Source organism: Carcharodon carcharias, chromosome 2 (assembly GCF_017639515.1).
Source record: "Carcharodon carcharias isolate sCarCar2 chromosome 2, sCarCar2.pri, whole genome shotgun sequence".
NCBI classification, from domain to species: domain Eukaryota; kingdom Metazoa; phylum Chordata; class Chondrichthyes; order Lamniformes; family Lamnidae; genus Carcharodon; species Carcharodon carcharias.
This window is the reverse complement of record NC_054468.1, coordinates 155,547,057-155,568,785: the sequence shown is the minus strand read 5'-3', so window position 1 is coordinate 155,568,785 and position 21,729 is coordinate 155,547,057. Positions and strand designations below refer to the sequence as shown.

Genomic DNA, 21,729 nt, shown 5'->3' with positions numbered 1-21,729 from the left:
GTCTTTATATTGGATAGACCAAACAGACTGGGTGACTGCTTTGATGGATGTCTCCTTTCAGTCTACAAGCGTGATCCTGGGTTTTCAGTTGCCTGTTATTTTAATTCTCCATGTAATCCCACTCTGGTAGTTGAGGACATAGAGGTCAGTGAAGCTGAAGGAGCTCATGTAAGATTGAGGAACAGCATCTGATCTTTCAATTAGGCAGTTCACAGAGTTCTGGAATCAACTTTGAGTTCAACAATTTCAGATTGTAACTTCTGTCCCAGTTTTGTTTTGGACAGCAGCCATTGATGTTCGTTCTCTTTTTCCCATACATACATACTCGAAATCTATCTTTTGTTTTTTCCCTTAATCCATTACCATGTCCTTTAGGCTTTCACCATCATCCTTTTTTCCATTTCATCTCTCCTGCCTTCAACCCAATCACAGACCTCCTCTGTTGTTCTTTCCCCACCTTGCCTCTTTCCCTCCCTCAATAGTAGCTTAAAACCTGATACTTCTCAAACTTTTCTAGTTCTGATGAAAACTTAACAGTTTCACTCTCCACCGATATTGCTGAACCTGCTGAGTGTTTCTGCTTTACTCATGTCTTTTTCACTTTTTTTAACAGAATGCCTCTAAAGTTCACAGCTTCTGCCCCTCTTCATTTCAAAAATTGAGAATTTTTTTCTTAAATTACTACTTTCCATCAGTTTTTGATGGAATGGTGAAATGAAGCAGTGGATATAAATAGAACTGTGAAATCTATCAACATCGGAGTACTTCTGTTGGATGGATTTGTCCTCTGAAGCCCTATAGCTATGGAAGTTGAATATGAATGGCTGGAAAGGCTGAAATTTTAACACTCTCACACTGAACGTAGAGAGCTTTCTGTTGAAAATACTGACCTGAATCTTCTGAATACTAGACAGAGTGCTGCTGTGCGCAAAGATTCCCCTGACCCGATGCTGCTGCGCATTTCTTCTGGGATCCTCTGATCCTGGCTGTCAAAGAAATAAACAGTGCAGCATCCCATGGGCAATCAAGTTGGAGTGGAGTAAAGTCAGGGGAAGACAGGACATGGCCCCTTTTATGGCACTAGCTGGCATATTCTTCTGGTAAGTTTAAAGGTCCAGTCTTTGAGTGTGGGTGAGCGAAAGGGTGAGTGAGCAGGTGAGGTGGGTAAGTGGATGAGTGGACAGGTGGGTAGTCAGGTCAGGGGGTTGTTGGATCAGGGAAGTAGTTGTGTGGTCAAGGGGGTAGTCGGGTGGTCAAGGGGTTGGTGATTGCAGGAATCAGTTGTGGAGTTACCCAAGTGTTAAATCAGGTTTCAATTTGTCTAACATTTCCTGTGTAACTATCCAGGTAAGTAACGCAGATCCCTCCCAAGTCTTAGATTCTAACTCGGAGTCGGAGAAATTTGTGGAGAGTCGCAGGGAGCTGCGGGGAGCAGGGAAGTTTAGACTTCCTGGGTGATTCCTTTGTGGGTCAGCAATTCAAGACTTCCGCAAGGTCCTGATTCACATCTTCAGTCATACGCCCAGTCTCCGACGATCCAGAGACTGAAAGATTTGGGCCATTGTTCTCCTGCTCTCTGTACAGAATCTTCCATGTCATGTGCAATTTATCTATTCAAAGAGTGGTTGCTGGACATCCTTCCAGACTTCTGCCCAATGTGCATTTTCTGGGAGGATTATGACTGAGGCTGAAATATACACTGTGCTGTTGGTTTCCTAGTAAGCTTTTCCATCTCTGTGGGGAAGTGTCCAAACTTCATTCAGATCTCTCTGTCAATATGTTATCAGTTACGTTGTTAAGGTTTGTTAATGCCAATTACATTGTTAAGGGAAACAGGTGATGGACATTTGAACACATACAAATAGGGGATAGCTGGGACACTGGATGTATGTAAGGAGTGTTGACACTGAACAAGAGCAATAAGCTCTATCAGCAAGGAAAGGATCTGTGCCTTAGCATTGACTTCACCAAACAGCAAGGACCCTATTAATAATCCCCAGTGCCTGAAGTATGATAACTAAATTACATTTTATTGGATTTAAAGTACCACAAAATATGTCTTCTATCCTTTCTATCTAGAAACTGATGTGGGCCTCTGCTCATGCCCCTAACATACCAATGATAAACTTCGACTATTACCACTGTGTGAAAGGTGGGAAGGTAGAGAAGCTGCACTCGTTGTTAAAACCTCAGCTGCAGGAACACCTGGAGCAATTTGGCTTCTTCACCAGTGGCGAGCATGTACATCGTTGGTGAGTCTTTAGGATGTTTCAGTTTACTTCCTTATTGCTGATGAAATGATTAAACTGCATCATTCATATGAAATTACAATTGTTTTGTCTGCTTAGTGTACGTAGTCCATTTAGTCAGATTAGCTAAAAGAATTCTACATAGAATGTTAAAGAACCATATCCTCAAAGCCTAAGTTAATACAATGATATGCAACAGAAATTGATTAATGCAGTGAAAAGAGGCCTATTTTAATTTAACAGCTTAAGAAATTTAGCCGCTGGGCGATATAACCACTTAGTAAAATTTGTTTGACAGAGGCTTGATGGAGTACTGCAGCAGAGTTTGTGCTATTTCAGATTGATGAGTTGGGATAAAAATCTTCATTCTGATAGCTGGAAGGATTCTAAATGTTAGGAGCTTTGGAAGGCTGATTTCAGTTTCTTGTGGGCTCAGACTATAACACACACATTTCTACCATTTGATCTAATTGCAATGTTACTGAGACAGGCCATATAGAGATGGAAAAGTTCACATGAACATGTGAGAGATGAAAAAGTTCACATGAAGCTTACAGCATCTTATCCTATTAAAAAGGCTGTCAGAAGCCAGCATGATGTATTCTTTAAAGTGGAGAGCCTATTAAGCAGACAAATACAGTAAATATACCAAAGCGTCCTACTAACAACCACTAGATGAGTATTCTGCTTTTAGGTATTAATTGAGGTAAGAATGTTATCTAGGACACTAAAAACTCCTTTTGGTTAAATGCATGAGTATCCCCATGAACCACTGGAATAAGTAACTCTTTTGAGTCAACCAAATAAACTAAATTAACAAAATTGGGGACAAATTTAAAATGCAGCTCCTTAAAGGGAAACTGCAAAAACAAAGACAAAATTTAAAGGAAACTTGCAAACATTAAACCAAAATGTGCTTAAGAGGGTCAATAAAACATCCCTGTCCCCATGGTGCCCACCGAGCTCGGAAGGCCTCGACAATACCGGCAGATATCACATGCTCCCTCTCCAAGGACACCTGGCCCGAACATAGCCGCGGAAAAAGGGCAGGCAGTCGAGTCGGACAACCCCCTCGATTGCCCGCTGTCTGGACAGATGAGTTAATTTAGTCTCATCTAAACAGTAGTGTGCCTAACAATGTAGAAGACCCTCAGTACTTCACTCAGTCAACCTAAATAATTCTGGTAATTTGGTAATTAACTATAGTCCATGAGGGACCTTAGGCATCTCTCTTTGTTATAGAGAGACAAATAATTATATAGCTTGAGGGGAACAACTCCACATCAAGTGTGGGGCAGGGCAAGAAGGTATCCCTCCATGAACTACCACAGCCAGTGATTGAACCTACGATGTTAGAAGCAATAGGGAGAGGCAATATAAACTCGATGGCACAATTTAAAAAAGCGTGCAGTAACAGAGGAACCTGGAGGTGTATATGCATTGATCTTTGAAGATGTCAGGACATCCAATTTATCGCAAGAGGGTTTGAGTACACGAGCAATGAAGTCTTGCTTCAATTGTATAGAACCTTAGACTGCAACGGAGCAGTGTGCAGTTTTGGTCCCCTTACCTTAGGAGGGATATTATTGCCATAGAGGGAGTGCAACAAAGGCTCACCAGACTTGTTCCTGGGATGACAGGACTGTCCTATGAAGAGAGATTGGGGAAACTAGGCCTGTATTCACCAGAGTTTCGAAGGAAGAGGGGTGATCCCATTGAAACCTGCAAAATATTTAAAGGAAAGACAGGGTAGATGCTGGTAAGGTGTTTCCCCTGGTTGGGGAGTTTAGAATCGGGGGACACAATTTCAAAATAAGGGGGAAACCATTTAGGACTGAGATGAGAGTTTTTTTTACTCAGACGGTTGTGAATCTTTGGAATTCTCTCCCCTAGAGGGCTGTAGAAGTAAATACTAATGACATAAAGGGATATGGGGATAGTGTAGAAAAGAGGCATTGGGGTGGATGATCAGCCATGATCTTATTGAGTGGCGGGGCAGGCTCAATAGGCTGAATGGCCTACTACTGCTCCTCTGCTCCTATATATGAAATGATTCTGAACTTGTGCCACGCTGAAAAAGAATGAGCATTTGGCGTTAAAACTCAATGTTGAGGAAGAGAAGAGGGATCCCTAACTGTGCATCTTTTTATGCTATGGCAGTCCTAGAAGTGCTTGATGCTAACAAAAGTCAGTAAGTGATCCATTTCCCACAACTACCATCCCTCACCTCAGTGAGCACAAGTTTCCCCTTCTCATCATAATGCAATATTGCAAATTTGTTAAAATACCTCATTGTGTTGCTGACATAGATTAGTACACTGTAGCTTTTGAGACTGTGTACTAAAATTGAACTTTGAGTGACCCGAATTGGCTCATTTGAGATGTACATCCTACCATTAAATATTTTCTATTTTGAATTTTGGGATAATTTACCTTTTAAATAAATTAGTAGCTTTGTGTAGAGACCTCCCACTGTGTGTACATCTCAGTTTTTTTATGCAGTTAGTGCAGTCAAATTATAGCAAACAATGTGCAGCTTCGGAGTAGAAATAAAATGAACCTGTCACCAACTTCTCTAAATTTAACAGTGTGAAAATGTTTTAAATCTGGCAGTCAAACAGGGCTGAGGAAGGTCAAATATATGCAGGTTCAGGCACAGCATACTAAGTTTAAACTGATAGTTCCCAATGCAACCACAGGTACAAATACATGCAAGGTAAGGTAGCAAAATTAAATCTTAGTGTGATTACCAAATATTCCACTATGTTTAAGAAGACTGAAAGGTAGTGACTGTTACTTCAGCAATTTCACAGAATTTTAATGGCACAGAAGGAAGCATATTATCCCATCATGCCTGCACTGGCTCTCCAAATGAGCATTAGGACCTTGTGCCATTGCCTTGCCTTTTCCCTGTACCCCCGCACATTGTTTCTATTCAAATAATCATCTAATGCCCTCTTGAATGTCCCAATTGAACTAGCCTCCACCACATGTACAGGCAGTGCATTCTGGACCCGAATCACTCATTGTGTGAAAAAGTTTTCTCTCTGATCACATTTGCTTCTTTAGCAAATCACTTTAAATCTGTGCCCTCTTGTTCTTAATCCTTTTATGAGTGGGAGCAGCTTCTCCCTACCTATTCTGTCCAGCCCCCTCATGATTTTGAACATCTCTATCAAATCTCCTCTTAGCCTTCTTCTCTCCAAGGAGAACAGTCCCAACCTCTCCTGTCTGTCTTTGTAACTGAAGTTTCTCATCCCTGGAACCATTCTTGTGAACCTCTATTGCACTCTCTCCAATGTGTTCACATCCTTCCTATAATTCAGCTCAAAAGTTTTCATTTATATTTATAAGCTATGATTCCTAAAAATTTCAAAGCAGCATTGGACAGCAGCCTGTCTGGTCAGCAGTTAGTACCTCATCAATATCAGATTAACTTAACCAGTTTATTATCCCTGCAAGACATGAGAGTAACTCTTTCGAGTACAAACCCGTTTCCATCTGTTTCAGATGAAGTTACATTGTTTCATAGTTTTGCCATTGTGAGATTTGAACTCTTGATCTTGGGGTTACAAACCCAGTACCATAACCACTTGGCTATTTAGGCCAAGCCCCAAGACATGAGAGTAAGGCTAGTTCTCTCATTGTGGCTCAAACGACCTCCACTTTCCAGAACAATCTTGGAGTTGAAATTAGATATGCAAAATTTGAGAAGAGTGGATGGCATATGTATTTGACCCTTAAGTGGCACATAAAAGGCAGTTTGCCACCACCTGGAGGGAATCAGGGATGGGGAACAAATGATGGCTCTGCCAGTGATGCTCACATTCCTTGAAACAATTAAAAAAAACTTGTCTCAGTGGCTGTGAATTTTCCATTAGATTGCTTCCACCACTGACACTAAACTGACTGGCCTGTAATCACTAGATTTATCTTGCTCCCCTTTTTTGAACCAGGGTATAATATTTGCAATCCTCCAGTCCTTTGGCACTGCCTCTGTATCTGAGGAAGGCTGATTGGTTATGGCCAGTACCTCTGCAATTTCTACCCTTACTTCCCTCAGCACCTTAAGATGCATCACATCTTATCTACTTTAAGAAGTGCCAGTCTTTTTAGTGCCTCCACTTTATCTCTTTTTATCTCATTCAGTATCCCAACTACCTCCAGGTTTACTATAGCTTAGGCAAAGCCTTCTTCTTTGGTAATTGCAAAGTACCTCTGCCAGGCATTGTGACTCCGCCAATAGAGCTCCATTTTGCTCGAATCAGCCCCAATACTCCCCTGACAACCCTTTTACTGTTAACATGCCTATGGAAGATCTTTGGATTCTCTTTTATGTTACTCGCCAATACTGTCTTTCTGTGACCCACACTACCCCACCCTCCACCCCACCCCACCCCACCCCACCCCACCCCACCAACCCATTTCCTTTTTCACTTCTCCTTTGTACTTTTTATATTCAGTCTGATTCCTCCTTGTATTATCTTGCTGACATCTGTTATATAGGCCCATCTTCTGCTTCAACTCTCATTAAAAAATCTTCTTTGATTTCCAGCGAGCTCTGGGTTTGGTTGACTTCTTTTTCCCACTTGTGGGAGTGTACATAAACTGTACATCAACGATCTTTTTAAAGGCTGGTCATTGCTTCATTACATCTCTGCCTGCCAGTCCTTGACTCCAATTTACCCAAGCCAGACCCTTCTACAATTTGCTAAAATTATCTCTCCTCCAGTTCGGTATTGTTATTCTAGATTGCTCCTTGTCCTTCTACATAACTAATCTAAACCTTATGATGCGATGATCACTGTTGGCCAGATGCTCCCCATTGTGACATTCATCACTGGACCCATTTTATTTGCCAGGATTAGATCCAACAATGCCACTTTTCTCATTGGAGATGAAACATACTAATCAAGAAAGTTCCCCTGTATGCACTTCAAAACTTCCTTCCCCTCTTTACCCCTAACACAATCACAGCCTCACTCAGTAATGAGATAGCTAAAGTCTTCTATTATGACTATTATTTAGCTCATGCACCTCTCAGTAATTTCTGTGCAAATCTGCCACTATCTCCTCACTATATGGTGGCCTATAAAATATACAAACTAGCCTAATGGCTCCTTGTTTGTTTCTTAACTGTAATCAAATAAACTTTGGGTGGAATCTTCTGCTCTTGCTGGTGGTGAGCTTGGAAACCGGAAGGGCTTTTAATTAGTTGGGATGCTAGTGCATCAGCATCCTGCCACCTTCCCGTCTCTGCCAGAATTAGGTTCTGGGCAGGAAGGTCCATGGTTGACCTTCTTACCCTGCTGTCAATTGAGGCCCTTAAGAGGCCAATTAATGACCACTTAAGAGCCTCATCCCTCCGTTACTGGAATTAACCCAGCTGCAGGCGGGCCAGTCATCATGTGGTGTGCATGGCAGCTAAAACCATGCGGCCAGCTTGTTACCTCCTGGAGGGGATATCCCTCAATCAAAGGCACTGATCGAGGGAGCTGGATGGAGGCCTGCTGAGAGCCAACCACCTTACACCCCTCTTCCCCACACCCACTGTCCCCTAACTCCGCCCCCACCTGCCCACTCCACATCAGTTACCTGTGACTCCGGTGACTGTCCTGCCAGCAGCAGCCATGGCCGCCCCAGTAGTGCTGCTGAGCACAAGAGCTGCTCGCCCCTGATTGGCCGGCCGATCTCAGTAGGTGAGACTTCCATTCCTAGATTCTTGTTTCCATAGGAAGGCCCGTTAGTGGCCTCGCCACTGCTTGATTGGCATTCCCAAAAATAGGCAGTGTGTGTCTCTTGCCAACTCTCCAGCCAGCAGGCAAGATCTTTGACTTTTCAACAAGATTCAGCCCTCTGTATTTAACTCAAGGACATCCTCTTTCTAGCACAGTTAGTTTCTTTGAACAAAACTGATACTTCTTCCTCTTTATCTTCCTTCCTTTTCTTTTTTGATACTCAGAAATATTAATAATCCAGCCTCCCCCTTTTTTGAATCAGGTTTCCATTATTGCCACGACACCATTTCCCATGTAGCTATCTGTGCCTGTAGCTCAACCTCATCATTTCATGCATTCATGTAAGTGCACTTCACACCTAACTCTAACAAATTTGATTGAATTTTTTGAGGAGGTGACCAGGTGTGTAGATGAGAGTAGTGCAGTTGATGTAGTTTATATGGATTTCAGCAAAGCCTTTGACAAGGTCCCACATGGAAGATTTATAAAGAAGGCAAGTGCACATGGGATACAGGGTAATTTGATAAGGTGGATTCAAAATTGGCTTAGTTGTAGGAGACAGAGGGTGATGACAGAAGGAGCTTTAGTGACTGGAAGCCAGTGTCCAGTGGCGTACCACAGGGATCTGTGCTGGGTCCCCTATTATTTGCCATTCATATAAACAACATGGATGACTATGTGGGGGGTAGGATTAGTAAGCTTGTGGATGACACAAAGATTGACTGGCTGGTTAACAGTGAGGTTGAGTGTCTTGGACTACAGGAAGATATACACAGGATGGTCAAATGGGCAGATAAGTGGCAGATGAATTTAACCCTGAAAAGTGTGAGGTGATACACTTTGGAACGAGTAATTTGACAAGTAAGTATTCAATGAATGGCTTGACACTAGGAAGTTCTGAGGAACAAAGGGACATTAGCGTGTTGTCCATAGATCTCTGAAGGTGGAGGAGCATGTTAGTCGGGTGGTGAGAAAGGCATATGGGACACTTGCCTTTATCAATCGAGGCATAGATTACAAAAGTAGGGAGGTCATGTTGGAGTTGTATAGAACCTTGTTGAGGTCACAGCTGGAGTACTGTGTGCAGTTCTGGTCACCACATTATAGGAAGGATGTGATTGCATTGGAGGGGGTGCAGAGGAGATTCCTCAGGATGTTGCCTGGGATGAAAGATTTAAGTTATGAAGAGAGGTTGGATAGACTTGGGTTGTTTTTGTTGGAGCAGAGAAGAATGAGGAGCGATCTGATCGAGGTGTACAAGATTATGAGGGGCATGGACAGGGTGGATAGGGAGCAGCTGTTCCCCTTAGTTGAAGGGTCAGTCACAAGGGGACATAAGTTCAAGCTGAGGGGCAGGAGGTTTAGGAGGCATGTGAGCAAAAACTTTTTCCCCAGAGGGTGGTGATGGTCGGAATGCACTGCCTGGGAGGGTGGTGGAGGCGGGTTGCCTCACATCCTTTAAAAAGTACCTGGATGAGCACTTGGCACATCATAACATTCGAGGCTATGGGCCAAGTGCTGGTAGATGGGATTAGGTAAGCAGGTCAGGTGTTTCTCACGTGTCGATGCAGACTCGATGGGCCGAAGGGCTTCTTCTGCATTGTGTGATTCTGTGAATTCTACATTTTGGTGCCTGACCTCCTGCTGAATTGGTTGAAGCCCTACCCCACAGAACCAGATAACTGGCTTGAAAGGAATTGGTCCCAGCTGAGTTCAGGTGCACCTTCTCCATCTTGATCAGGCTCTTCCTTTTACTGAACTGATCACAATTATCCCAGGAATTAGAAGAGTTCCACATGGAGTAATCCAGGAATTATTATTTGAAAGCCTGCTTTTTAATTTCCTTCCTTGCTTCTTAAACTATAACTGCAGGACTTTAACACTTTTGTTCCTGACTTTGTTGATTCCAAGGACCAGGACTTCTGGCTGTTCCCCTTCCTCCCTCCCCAACCTCACTGTGATGTCTCTTACACTGGCACCATGGAGGCAACACACCATATGGGTCTCATATTTACAGAAGCAGAAGTGCCTGTTTTGTCCTCCTCACTGTTGAATCTCCAATTACTACATTGCTGTGCTTTAGTGTCCCATTTTTTCCTCAAAGCGCCAGCTTAGGGACTGCATTCCTTCAAGGTGCAATCACTCTCACTTGCCTCAGATGGGAAGGTAGTGGGGTATCCCCATCGACAGCCTCCTTTCAACATTTGGCGCACTTTAACCACCATCTCACTCCATCACAAGGTCTACCTCCTCTGGGTGCAGCATCTCCCTAGTGACCTCCCCACCAACACCCCCACCCATCTTTGTCAGCTTCCCTGGACCTCACTTCCCCTCCCAGCACTGACATCTGCACACTTACCTGGTCTTGGACTCAGAGACTTAGACTCTGGGGATTGCTTCTAGTCCATGTCCTGCCCACTGCTGCTGCTTGCACCACTGGGACTAGAGAGCTGCCCACTGAACAGATTGGCCGACAACCTTCTGACATGGGACTTCCTCCTGAGTTAGGGGTGGAATTCCCATTTCCAGCCAATCAATGCTTCATGGAGTGTTAAATGGCTGCAGTGCAGCCAGTATCGGCGGCGATACATCTCTATTGACTCTTTGGGTGGCGGGCTGGGAAACCCCACTATCTGAAAAATCTTGGCCTAGTTTCAGACCCAAGTTTCTCACTAAATGTGAAATTGTATCATATTATGACCATTCTTGCCTAGAGATTCCTTTACAATGAGATCATTAAGTAATCATCTCATTACAAGTCTAAAATAGTCTGTTCCCTGGTTGGTTCCAGAACGTAAGAAACTGGCTGAATACACTCTATGAACTCATCCTCAAGGCTACCTTTGCCAATCTGATTTGTCTAATCTATACGAAGAATAAAAGTGTCCACGGTTATTGCAGTACTTCTCTTGCAAGCCCCCATTATTTCTTGTTTTCCTACAATGTAACTATTGTTAAGGGGCCTATAAACTACTCCCACCAGTGACAACTTTCCCTTGCTATTTCTTATATCTACCCAGATTCTACATCTTGACCTTCTGAGTCAAGATCATTTCTCACTTCTGTTCTGATCTCATCCTTTATTAACAGCGATACCTCACCTCCTTTTGCTTTCTTCCTGTCCTTTTGAAATGTCAAATGCCATTTAATATTCAGGCCCCAGCTTTGGTTACTTTGCAAACACGTTTCTGTAATGGCTATTATATCATTCACATTTATTTCTATTTGTGCTATCAATTCATTCATTTTGTTACAAATGTTGTGAACATTCAAATAAAGAGCTTTTAATTCTGGGTGGCATTTAATAGAGGCGACAGGGATCTCACTGACCAGCTGGAGAGCTGGCGGGAGACCCATGCACTTCTTAAAGAGAACTCCAGGCAAGTTACATATCACTTAAGCTTTTAACTGGACAGCAGTGCACTTTTCCTGTGATCAGTGTCATGTTATGGACCCTGCATGGTGAGCCACCCATCCAATGCTGTGTTAATACGAGTGATGGTGGGATGAGCCCCTCAAGTGGACATTATTGGTGATGGGGTGAGAAGGCCGTCCATGGGCTTTCCCTTCATGGACTTAGAGTGTTGATCGGTAAGTGGCAGGGTCCCTGCCTGCCACCCACCCGCCTGATTGTGCCTCCCTGTCACTAAACTCATCGTAGGGGAGGGCGTTAAATTCCGACCTCTGTCTTTTTACCATATTTCCCTACTCTGACTCTATTTTCTGGTGCGCTCTTATGTTTGTATGCCCTGTTCCCTTCCTTTCATACTATAGCCTTCATTACCACTTCACAATTGCCTTTTCCATTCACATTAATTTTCTAAAGAGGGTGAAGCTTACCCCCACCCCTGCCCCCTCCCCCTCATTTAATTTAAAGCTCTCTCTATAATCCTAATAACACTATTCACCGATATGCTGATCCCAGCCCGGTTCCAGCGAAGTCTGTCCAAACCGTACAGCTCCCAGTACTGGTGCCAATGCCCCGTGAATCAAAATCGATTTCCTCCACACCAATCTTTGATGCACACATTTGGTTTGCTGATTTTATTTGCTCTAAGCCAATTTGTTTGTGCTTCAGGTACTAACACAGAAATTATTATCTTTGTATTTCTGCTTTTTAATTTAGTCCCTAGCTGCTCATACTCCCTGAGCAGAACCTCTTGCTTAGTCCTACCTATGTTGTTGATACCTATGATGACAATTGGATCCATCCTCTCCCGCTCCAAGTTCCCCTCCAGCCCCGAGGAAATGTCCTTAATCCTGGCACAGGGCAGACAACATAGCCTTCAGAACACACACTATTGGCTGCAGAGAACAATATCTATTCATGTAACTATACTGTTCCTTATTACCACTACATTTCCTTTGACTTCCCTCCACCCCACTTGAATGGACTCGTGTACCACGGTGTCGTGGTCGATATGCTCACCCTCTCTGCAGTCCTTGCTCTCATCCACACAGGCAGCAAGATCCTTGAACCCGCTGGACAAGGCTGAGGCTCCTCTGGTGCTACTTTCTGGATCTCCATACCTGCCTCATTCACAGTTAATCACTGGAGGTTGTGACTACAAACTAAACCTGATTTACCTAACCTAAGGGGTGTGACTGCTTTCTGGAACAAAGTTTTAGGTAACTGTCTTCTGCTGTAATGCAGCACAGTGATTGAAGTTCAGACTGCAGCTTATCAGCTCTGAGCTAAAGCTCCTCGAGCTGCAGACACTTAGTGCAGATGTGTTTACCATGAATCACACTGGTGTCCACCAGCTCCCACATGAAATAGCTGCAATACAACACCTGCCCTGCCATTGTATTGTGGTTTATTTAACTAATTAGCATTTCAAGTTTAGAAATATCATTCAATGATAATTTATAGTTAGCTTAAATAGTTAACCTGCTTAATATATAAATTTAATACAGTGCTAATATCTGCCTGGTATTAATTTAAAATGCTGCCTCTGTTTAGGGAAAAAAAGAAATCTGAAAACTCACCAACCAATCACCTATCTGCTTACCTAATTAATGCCTCTAGGCTTCATCTCTCAGGTGCCCCTGTCCCTCTCTCTCGGACCATTCCTTGTTCTGTAAAAGACCAGAACAGCATCTACTTCCCAAGGCGCCGACTTCCCTCACTCATTAAATTCCAAATTCTGTACTTTGTCTAGAAGTACTCTGCCAAGCTGGCCTCCATGCAGGAGCAAAAGCCTCCTGTATTTAACTCTTTCAAGTACAAACACATTTCCATCTGTTTTTCAGATGAAGTTACATTGTTTCATAGTTTTGCCATTGTGAGATTTGAACTCTTGATCTTGGGGTTACAAACCCAGTACCATAACCACTTGGCTATTGAGGCCAAGCCAAAGGTGAAATTTTCAGAGTTTTGTGAAAGAGCAGGCTGTTAGTAACTCTTTCGAGTACAAACGCATTTCCATCTTTTTCAGATGAAGTTACATTGTTTCATAGTTTGCCATTGTGAGATTTGAACTCTTGATCTTGGGGTTATAAGCCCAGTACCATAACCACTTGACTATTTAGGCCAATACTAGCTAGAATTCCAAAGACCTGAATCAGGCCCTGTTGACTAGTGAACCAGTTCTAACGAGCCACCTAATTTACTAACTGTGCAGCTGCCACTAACTAGCAACTTGTTTATCACTGATTAAGACTGAAAGATGCTAAAGTCAATGTTAAAATTAAATTTCGATGTTTTATTTTGGGTTTTGTAAGTGCAGGGTTTGTACTCTGCCTATTGCAAGCAACTGAATGTCTACTGTTAGCTGTGATTGGGAAGCACTTGCTGAACAATCCTGAGTGCGCTGATAGCTACACTAACTACCAATTTAAGATTATCAGTTGAGTTTGTAACGTGGTTCATTTAGGATTGCTGGAAGTGACATACATTCATGCGCAGGGACCTGTTCTTTGCAAACCAAAGGAATATGTTCAAGCCTTGTGCTATTTTGAATTACCCAGAAGATTGGGGACCCTGTAGTTCCCTGTTGCTTTCTCCACGTCAATGCCTCAACTGATCAAAGCTGACTTGCCAACCAATCAGCAGCCTTTTCTCTTGTGGTATAAATTGTTGGAATTCTTGCACTTGTCCTGATAAGTGCAAGATGAAAAGCTTCGGTAGCATGTCTCTTTTTTTAGCAACATTCAAGCTCTGTCCTACCAGGTGACAATTTTGTTTTTATCCATTCATGGAATGTCGACAAGGCCAACAATTATTGCTTACAATTAGTAAGATTGGGGTACAGTATTGAGTTCCAATTGAATTCTTCAGTGCTTCTAAATTCTTTTTCTAAATGAAGTTAAAAATGTTGATTGTTCAGGAAAGTACGCTACAGCTGAAAATTCATTGCTACCATAAATTACTATACCACTGACGATGATTTGTTCCTACAAATGACCCTTAGCAACGTGCTTCCATCATCTGGCATTAGAGGGATATTGGAATTTGCAGCCTCAAGACTGAATAACTTTATTCTCCTGAAAGTAAAATTCAAGCTTCCAGCATTAATTATATTTATTCTTTTAAGTTTTCAGACAGGAGTGCTTCGAACAAACTGCCTTGATTGTCTGGATCGGACAAACAGTGTCCAGTCTTACGTGGCATTGGAGGTAATCATTTTAGTTATTGAGGAAAATTGACTTGAAGGAGAGTTTGAAGGGAATCTAGGTTTATTGTCAGAGAGATTTTCTTATTAAAATGTAGAATTATTGAAACATGGCTACAGGAATAGGCTATACAACATCTTAGTTCTGTTCTGCCACTCGGTTTAATCATGGTTGATCCCTATCTGAACTCCATCTACCTGTATTGATTCCATAACCATTAATACATTTGCCTAACAGAAATCTATCAATCTAAATTTTCAATTGAAATGGCCTGAACCATTTTTTTGGGTGAGAGTTCCAGATTCCACTACCTTTTGTGTGAAAAGTGCTTCCTGACATTGCCCTTAGCGGTCTAGCTCTAATTTTCAGGTAATGGACATTCTCACCAATAGGAAAAATAGAGCGAAACTATCAATTCCTTTAGTCATCTTAAATGTGTCAATCAGATCACCCCTCGATCTATACACCAGACAATACAAGCCTGTTCTTATAATTTAAGCCTTTTAGTCCTGGTATCATTCTGGTGAAACTGTAATGCACCCATCAAAGCTCAATATATTTTTTCTGAAGTGCAGTGGACAGAACTGAACGCAGTATATTCCAGATGAAATCTAACCAAAGTTTTATATAACTTTAGCAATACTCCTTTGTATTCTGAGCCCTAGACATGAGGGATAACATTTCATTAACCTTTTAAATAATTTTTTGTAGCTGTTCAGATTTCTATCTGGATATCCAGCCTAGACAGCTCTGAGTAACATCGAAGATGAGGAAGGATACTAATACATGTTGAACTTCTTGGAGCTGCTTGCTGATAAGACCTCCATTGATGCTAACTATCTGCCTGAAAGTGTCGAGGCTAGAAGGCTACATTAGACTGCGTTTGGTCACTACTCACAATACCAAGTTCTCATTCACCAACAGTGCCTCATTGGGAAAAATTTAATACCCTCCTCTCAGGAGCAAGGATGGGAGATGGGTGGGTGCAGGTGGAGAGCCAATTGCCTTCCCGACTCACCCCCAATTATTCAGGAGCGGGGAAGGTGGAGAAGAGCTCATGCCTGGAGGCCAGTAGAGGCCCTATAAGTGACAGGGGTCATATGCTAACTTTGGGCATGCTATCAGGAAGCCTGACAGCTTCCCTGTTGGCTAGGTAGGGGCATGCCCTACATATCACGCACCCAATGGAACGAGCTGCCCCCGTTGAAAGCATTGAAAGAGGCCCTCTGTATTTCACAATGACCACCACACTGTCACGTCCTATCCCATACCCAGGCCTGCCTGATAGACCCCAGTGAGCCTGCTCCACTCGCCATCTGCGTCCTTCATTTCTCCAGGAAGCACTGCTGGAATTGGCTGGCACCTGTTGGAAGTGGGATCTTCACCTTGAAAGGCCCAAGGGTACCAACAGCAAGTGGCAGACTTTCTGGTGGCCATTTAATCCCCTCAGGGCTCCTGAAAATGGCCACAGGAATGTCATCACCAGCTTTTTAGCCGGTGGACGGGGCCACCCCATAGCAATTAAATTCAGCCCCACTGGACCTCTCTACTTGCAAGCACCATCATATTGTCCTCTTTCACTCAAAACTAATTAGTTTTCCCTTCAAATGATGACTATAAATATAAATGCCGACACCAAATGAAAATCCAAAACAAATTTAACAAATCAAAAATCTCAAACTCATAACCATGTGAAACTTGTGCATTCCCTTAGTTGCTGTTTCTAGTATTGTTTTACTTATTCTGGGGTTGAAATGGGATGAGAGGTTGACACCTCAGCTCTCCATGTGCTCTGCTGGAGATTAGAGTCATGGAGTCATTTGATTGGCGCAGGCTTGGAGGGCCGAAGTTCCTGTTCCTGTGCTGTACTTTTCTTTGTGTGCAGCAATGCCCTGGAAGCTTCTTTTAACAGTTGTACTCAAGCATCTACCTGAGCTTTCGGGCAGCACTCTGTGCTGCAGTGGAAATTGTTTGATTTGTCAAGAGATTCTCCATCATGGTAGATTCCACAGCTGATAAGCTGCTCATTTGTTCCACATTGCAAAGGATGGGCTCCAAGCTCTGCTTTGGAGTGTTCATGCTCCATTACATTGTGCTCAAAGCTCTCCATTGGGCTTCCCAGTGCATCAAGCATTTCTCGATATATATACCCATTTCCCTCTAGTATCTTGGCTGCTGATTGCACATCTTCATTATCACTGTCAACATTGCACTGGCTCAAGGATTTCTGCATTAGCAAAACATAACAAGGGTTAGGTTGTGGTGTGGGGTGAGCAGAGAGGAGGTAGTGTAAGATGACACAATCTGCTGATTGTCATTCAGAGTGTGTGGGCTGAGGAATTTCCACATTGTCACAAACTGAAATGAAGAAGGGACAAGGGATAAATTGTGGAGTGATGAGAGCAGAGAAAATGAAATATCAGCAACATGTCATTCGGAGTGTGTGGGCTGAAGGAAAAAAGAGGAGGATTAAGTGCCAAAAACCCCTGCTTGGTATGTTCTCCAGTTCTCCGGTGGCCACAGCGCCTGCTCTGCTCTTTCCCATTATGGACAGCACCGTCTCTGCAATGGGGAAAAGGATGTGCATTTGTGCTGCTCCTCCACCAGTGGCAGCCTGTTGCCTTGTATTAAACATCAATTCCTCCTTCAAAAAAGAAGGGTGATGACAGAAGGATGCTTTAGTGACTGGAAGCCAGTGTCCAGTGGCGTACCACAGGGATCTGTGCTCGGTCCCCTATTATTTGTCATTTATATAAATGACATAGATGACTATGTCGTGGGTAGGATTAGTAAATTTGAGGATGACACAAAGATTGGCTGGGTGGCTAACAGTGAGGCTGACTGTCTTGGGCTACTGGAAGATATAGACGGGATGGTCAATGGTCAGATAAGTGGCAGATGGAATTTAACCCTGAAAAGTGTGAGGTGATACACTTTGGAAGGAGTAATTTGACAAGGAAGTATTCAGTGAATGGCATGACACTAGGAAGTTCTGAGGAACAAAGGGACCTTGGCGTGTGTGTCCATAGATCTCTGAAAGCAGAGGGGCATGTTAGTGGGGTGGTGAAAAAGGCATATGGGACACTTGCCTTTATCAATCGAGACCCAGATTACAAAAATAGGGAGGTCATGTTAGAGTTGTATAGAACCTTGTTGAGGCCACAGCTGGAGTACTGTGTGCAGTTCTGGTCGCCACATTATAGGAAGAGTGTGATTGCACTGGAGGGGGTGCAGAGGAGATTCCTCAGGATGTTGCCTGGGATGAAAGATTTAAGTTATGAAGAGAGGTTGGATAGACTTGGGTTGTTTTTGTTGGAGCAGAGAAGACTGAGGAGTGACCTGATCGAGGTGTACAAGATTATGAGGGGCATGGACAGGGTGGATGGGGAGCAGTTCTTCCCCTTAGTTGAAGAGTCAGTCACAAGGGGACATAAGTTCAAGGTGTGGGGCAGGAGGTTTAGGGGGGTTGTGAGGAAAAACTTTTTTACCCAGAGGGTGGTGATGGTCTGGAATGCGCTGCCTGGGAGGGTGGTGGAGGTGGGTTGCCTCACATCCTTTAAAAAGTACCTGGATGAGCACTTGGCACATCATAACTTTCGAGGCTATGGGCCAAGTGCTGGTAAATGGGATTAGGTAGGTAGGTCAAATGTTTCTCACGTGTCGGTGCAGACTCGATGGGCCGAAGGGCTTCTTCTGCATTGTGTGATTCTGTGATATTTGGGTAGTGTGCTTGGCATGATGGAATAATTGCCAGGTGTGAGTTGTTGGTGGGAAGTTTGTAATAATGCTGAGTTTGTGAGGTTTAGATGAAAGCCATTAAAGGAACTGTGCTCTTCTGATTGTCCTGGCCTGCAGTTTAGTGCAGAATGGGAGGGTTGTGAACTCAGCATTTGATAAGGCTATGGATGGTGCAGCTGTTATGAGAAGCTATTTGATTCTGATAACACCTGTCATCTTCCTGCACTGCATCCATATCCAAGGAGCCATGTTCTTCTCATTTGCCACATTGGCAACCTTCTCTCACTCTATTTCAAGTGCCTAGAAGGTTTCTCTTAGGGGTTGCAGAATGGCCCCTCCTGCTGTCTACCTCTTGCACCAAAACCTCCAGTGCAACTGCAGAGGACCTAGGCCCATGCTGTCTGCCAGCTCTGCCAAGTAATCTTGCAGACAATTTTCATTCAATTTACATCCACAATGCTGACTGTCTTTAGTCACATGGCACACAAACCTGATATCTGGCCTGTTCATCATCTGTGCAGCTATTGAACAGTAAATTAGTGCTGGTTAACACATTGATCATGTTAATTAGCAGGCAGCATGGATTTTACCCACTATCCCTCACTGCACACAACATGTGCAACTTAATCACAGACCCTGATTCCCAGGCCATTTCTCCCACAATAATCAATTTCACCTCACTTAAGTTGTGAATTTCTGTGAACCTTGTGGAATAGCATTTAATTTAGTATCTCTTAAAAGATATATCTGTATCTGTGTTTTATATGTAGCCGCACTCCAACTTGCTACAGAGCAGTAGGGCATAGATTTGCCCGAGTTTTCAATATACATATTCCTGCCTGCCACCATGCTAAAGCACAGCATTTTCCTACAGGGACAGGGCAGTAATTATCATATGATTCATTTCCTTGTTGCCTCCTGTCAAACTTAACAAGAGTATTGAAATATGACTGTGTTCTCAGCTGGGAATTAGCTTGTGCCCTGTGGGACTAAGAAAATAAATATGTCAAAAATGAGGGCCATAAAAATAATTTCAGCTAATGTTTCTTGGCTACTTGAAATAGAGCTGTCAGTGCTACTTTGTTGCTTTGAAATCATGTTCTTTGCTCTTCTTAGGTTTTGTACAGCCAGTTAAAGAGCCTGGGAATGGCCTTTAAGAAGACAGTAGTGGAGCGTTTTGTGGAATTTTACAAGACAATGTGGTCATTGAATGGACATAATTTAAGCAAGATCTTTACTGGAAGTCGTGCACGAGAGGGAAGAACAAAGGTAATATAAATGGAGTGCATTGTAAGTATGTGCATTTTCTTCAATCAGGTTATGTGTGCAATATGTTTTCCTTTAGTCATTACAGAGAAAGTCACGTCAAAAGTCCCATTGTTTAGGCTCCCCATCAATTGGTAAATGCACTGCCCAGAATGAACTTGCTGGAGTTTTTTTTGAAGAGGTAACAGAAATGTTTGATGAGGATAATGCTGTTGATGTGGTGTACAAAAAGACATTTGACACAGTGCCACACAACAGACTTGTGAGAAAAGTCCTTGCTTATTGAATAAAAGGGACAGCAATGTGGATCCAAAGTGACTGAAAAATAGGAAACAGCAAGTAATGGTCAATGGATATTTTTCAGGCTGGAGGAAGGTTTGAGTTCCTCAGGGGTCGGCATTGGGACCCTTGCTTTTCCTGATATATGTTAATGATCTAGATCATGGTGTGCAGGGGACAATTTCAAAGTTTGTGAATGATATGAAGCTTGGGAATGTTGTGAACTGCGAGGAGGACAGCGTGGAACTTCAAGAGGACATAGACAAATTGGTGAAGTGGGCAGATAGGTGGCAGATGAAGTTCAATGTGGAGAAGTGTGAGGTGATGCATTTTGGTAGGAAGGACATGGACAGACTGTATAAAATAAGGGGAGAAATTTTGAATTGGGTGCAGGAGCAGAAAGACTTGGGTTATATGTGCGTAGATCATCGAAGGTGGCAGGACAGGTGGAAAGAGCAGTGAAAAAAGTATGTAGTATCTTGGGCTTTATTAACAGGGGCATAGAGTACAGGAGCAAGGAGGTTATGCTGAATTTATATAAGACATTTATTAGACCTCAGCTGGATTATTGTGTATAGTTCTGGGTGCCACATTATAGCAAGGATGTGAACACATTGGAGAGAGTGCCAAAGAGGTTTACAAGAATGGTTCCAGGGATGAGAATCTTCAGTTATGAGGATAGATTGGAGAGGTTGGGACTGTTCTTCTTGGGGAGAAGAAAGCTGAGAGGAGATTTGATAGAGATACTCAAAATCATGAGGGGGCTGGACAGAGTAGATAGGGAGGAGCTGTTCCCGCTTGTAGAAGGATCAAGAATGAGAGGGCACAGATTTAAAGTGTTTTGCAAAAGAAGCAAAAGTGACAAAAGAACAAACATTTTCACATAATGAGTGGTTTGGGTCTGGAATGTGCTACCTATAAGGGTGGTCGAGGCAGGTTCAATCGAGGCATTCAAGAGGGCATTAGATGATTATTTGAATAGAAACAATGTGCATGGGTATGGGGAAAAGGCAGGGCAATGGCGCTAGGTCACAATGCTCATTTGAAAAGCCGATGCAGGCATGCTGGGCCGAATGGCCTCTTTCTGTGCCGATAAAATTCTGAGATTCTGTGAACTTAGTCAGATAGACCAAGAATGCTTCAGGTTTCATGCTTGGCCTATGCAGACTGAGCTTGGAAAGACATTAACAATCCTACAGCTGATTTCATTACAGCCTGGATTAGGAAAGAGGAAACATGTCCCCGAGAATGCTGACCACTACTTAAGATGGTCAGAGATTAGTGCGCTTCATGGCTGCCCAAAACCCCAACCACCTCCCCCCACTCCCCCCGTCCGACTGGCGGCAGCTTTGCCCACTGGACTGCAAGCTGTGCTCTCAGCTCAGATGGAAGGCATTCTCCTAACCCACACTGCAAGGCTGCACTGTTAGCTTGAACCATGGGGGAGATTGGTCCAAACCGGGATGATGACATTGCAAGGAGCTGTGAGCTCCTCCACCAGTGATTGCTCCATGGCCAGCTTTTGCTAGGAGATTGTACAATGTGCCCAGTCGTCCAACTGTTCTGCAGTCCACTAAAATGCTCATTAGTTTGCAGTCTGTGCCCAAGGGTTGAAAAGCTCTGCAGCACTTCATGGCACTTTGATGCTTCTGCGTTGCTTGAGTGGGCAGATAAGCTAGAGGCCCCACTCCAATCATATCAATGTGGCTGCACCTGAACCTCTCGGTTGCAGAAGAATGGTCACTTTATACAAGGTTTCCCTAATACGCGGCCACTTACCTCACCCACTCACCCTGCACGTGCTTGTGCACTACTTTCAAATTCAGAGAAGCCCTTACCCCCCC

At 43.3% G+C, this 21,729-nt stretch overlaps 1 protein-coding gene across 1 annotated transcript in view; it reads left to right on the top strand.

Annotated features, from left to right (window-relative positions):
* The window catches only part of LOC121269593 (synaptojanin-2-like), a 505,511-nt gene that overhangs the window by 130,736 nt on the left and 353,046 nt on the right, over nucleotides 1-21,729 (top strand). Inside the window, exons 8-10 of the mRNA XM_041174296.1 lie at nucleotides 2,080-2,252; nucleotides 14,524-14,605; nucleotides 19,457-19,609. Coding sequence (XP_041030230.1) covers nucleotides 2,080-2,252; nucleotides 14,524-14,605; nucleotides 19,457-19,609 — 408 coding nt within the window. The remainder of the gene's footprint in view (nucleotides 1-2,079; nucleotides 2,253-14,523; nucleotides 14,606-19,456; nucleotides 19,610-21,729) is intronic.